The 2284-nt window shown below is 61.3% G+C and overlaps 1 protein-coding gene across 1 annotated transcript; it reads left to right on the top strand.

The window, feature by feature from the left end:
* Nucleotides 1–329: 329 nt before the first annotated feature.
* On the top strand, nt 330–1779 carry LOC107276888 (uncharacterized). The gene has a single exon (XM_015783437.3). It carries the CDS (start codon nt 470–472, stop codon nt 1553–1555), a length of 1086 nt encoding a protein of 361 aa, XP_015638923.1. The 5' UTR covers nt 330–469; the 3' UTR covers nt 1556–1779.
* The last annotated feature ends 505 nt before the right edge of the window (nt 1780–2284 follow it).

Here is a 2284-nt window from a genome sequence, read left to right as displayed (position 1 = left end):
TCTATCCTAAGATATAAATATATATAAAATATGAGAATATATGATTAAATATGATATATTTTAATAATATAAATCTGAATAACGAAATATCATGTTATTACCAATATAAATAGAATATGTCTCATCTCATCCTAAATCTGTTATTTAGATTTTGAGATAGTGACAGTAGGAGAGACCACCTGCTCCGCACTGCATGCACTCGCCGCATATTTACTTTTCACCGCGCCGTTAAACGCCATCGCATCGCGGCGCAGCGCTGCCCGGGGGATCTCCTCTCCTCCTCCTCCTCCACACATGCATGCACACCACCCTCGCATCGCATTCAATTCCCGCTTGCCCCCACCACCTCCCTCCATATCAACATCCCGCCACTCCCATCTCCCCACTGCTGCTCCTCACTCCACTCTGCTCGCTCTCTCGCTCGCTAGCTATAGCCTATAGCTAGGTACCTAGAAGCCTAGAGGATAATATGAGCCGCGCGCAGCCTGGCGGGGCGGCCGCCGGCGGCGGCGGCGCGGCGAGGCTCAAGCCGTCCCCAAGGGCGCTCTTCTCGTGCGGGATCTTCAGCACCTGCACGCACCCGGCGCTCAGCCCGACGGCCACGCCCAACAACAATGTCGTGGCGGGGATGGGCGGGGCCAAGGGCGGATCGGGCACGCCGTGCGGCGGGGATGCGGCCGCGGCGTCGCCGGTCGTGGAGGCGGCGGCGCCGGCGGTGGAGATGAGTAGTCATCATCAGCATCCGCAGCAGCAGCAGCAGCAGGGTGCGGCGGTGCAGAGGAGCGTCGGGCCGTCGTCGTCCTCGTCGTCGTCCTCGTCTTCGGCGTCGCAGAGCTTCACGCAGTGGAGGCTGCCGGTGCATCACCCGCCGCAAGCGTCGGGGTCGGCGGGAGGAGGAGGAGGTGGTGGAGGTGGGGGTGGGGGTGCGGTGATGATGAGCGCGGAGGAGAAGTTCGCGGCGGGGGAGGTGGTGGCGGCGCTGCGGACTGTGGAGAGGGAGATGGAGGCGGCGGCGAGGGCGGTGCCGGTCGCCGTCGTGGCCGGGGTCGTGGCGGCGGTGCGGGAGCCGGAGACGGCGAGGCTCGCGGCGAAGGTGCTGTTGGTCGTGCTGCTGGAAGAAGGGAACAGGGAGGCGGCCGTCGAGGCCGGCGCGGCGTCGGCGGCCGTGGAGGCGGTGGCGGCGTCCGGGCCGGCGGGGGCCACGGCGGAGCGCGCGCTGGCGGCGCTGGAGCTCCTCTGCACCGCCGCCGGCGGCGCCGCGGCCGTGCGGAGGGAGCCCCTGGCCGCGCCCGTGCTGGCGCGCGCCGTGGAGGGCATGGCCGGCCGCGGACGCGAGTGCGCCATCGGCGTCCTGGCGGCCATCTACGGCAGGAACGGCGACGAGGCCGCCTCGTCGCCGCCGTCGCCGCCGCCGCCGGAGGTGGTGAAGGCGGTGGTGGCGGCGATGCAGGGGGAGTGCAGCGCGCGGGGGCGGCGCAAGGGCGCGCAGCTGCTGCGCGCGCTGCAGGAGGGCGGCCGCCTCGGCCTCGCGTGGGACGGCGTCGGCGAGCCCTGACAATGTGGGCCCAGGAAGCCAGCCTCTCGCGATCCTGGGCCCCACCCGCAGTGAGAGAGTGAGACAGGGAAGGGGTGGGCCCAGCGTGTTGGGGGTGAGCGATTAAAACGGTGCTGTCCCCTTTGGCGACTGAGTTGTGGTCACCACTGTAGGTTTGTGATGAATGTGTACGATCTGTTCCCTGAAATTTGTCCCCACGCTGCATGCCGCATCTTGCTCCATTACCCCAAATTTTCCATTCAATTACTCAACCATCAAAATTTCAAAATTTCATCCGCCAGGCATAATTCAAACTCCCTCTACATGTAACATGAAGATTCAAGCCTTGTTAACTTACACACCATCAAACTCCTGTTCCATTTCATCAGTTGGTACCGAAACAAAGAGGAGCAGGCAATGCATTTTTCGAGTAGTTTCACGAAAACGAGCAAGCAAAAAAGAAAAAGAATCCAAGGTGATAGCAAATGAACAGTAGACGACGCTGGCAATGCCATTCCCAACGCCCATATTTCTGTCCAGACAAACACACCATTCGCTGCATCTTTCGCCGAGAGAGCTTGAAATAGCTTCTGGCCTCTGCTGCTGAGCCCGTTTGGTGGTAGCAGCAAAACGCAGCAACTGCAGTAGCGACTGTTCATCTTCACCGGCCAATTCCTCTGCTTTTGCCATCCTCCTCGCTCTCGCTTTGGCATCTGCTTTGCTTTTCAATGCAAAAGGCTTTACTAGAAT

The sequence above is a fragment of the Oryza sativa genome, chromosome 5, assembly GCF_034140825.1.
Source record: "Oryza sativa Japonica Group chromosome 5, ASM3414082v1".
In the NCBI taxonomy this organism is placed as follows: Eukaryota; Viridiplantae; Streptophyta; class Magnoliopsida; order Poales; family Poaceae; genus Oryza; species Oryza sativa.
The sequence above is the reverse complement of the archived record's forward strand: the minus strand, read 5'-3'. Positions and strand labels throughout refer to the sequence as shown.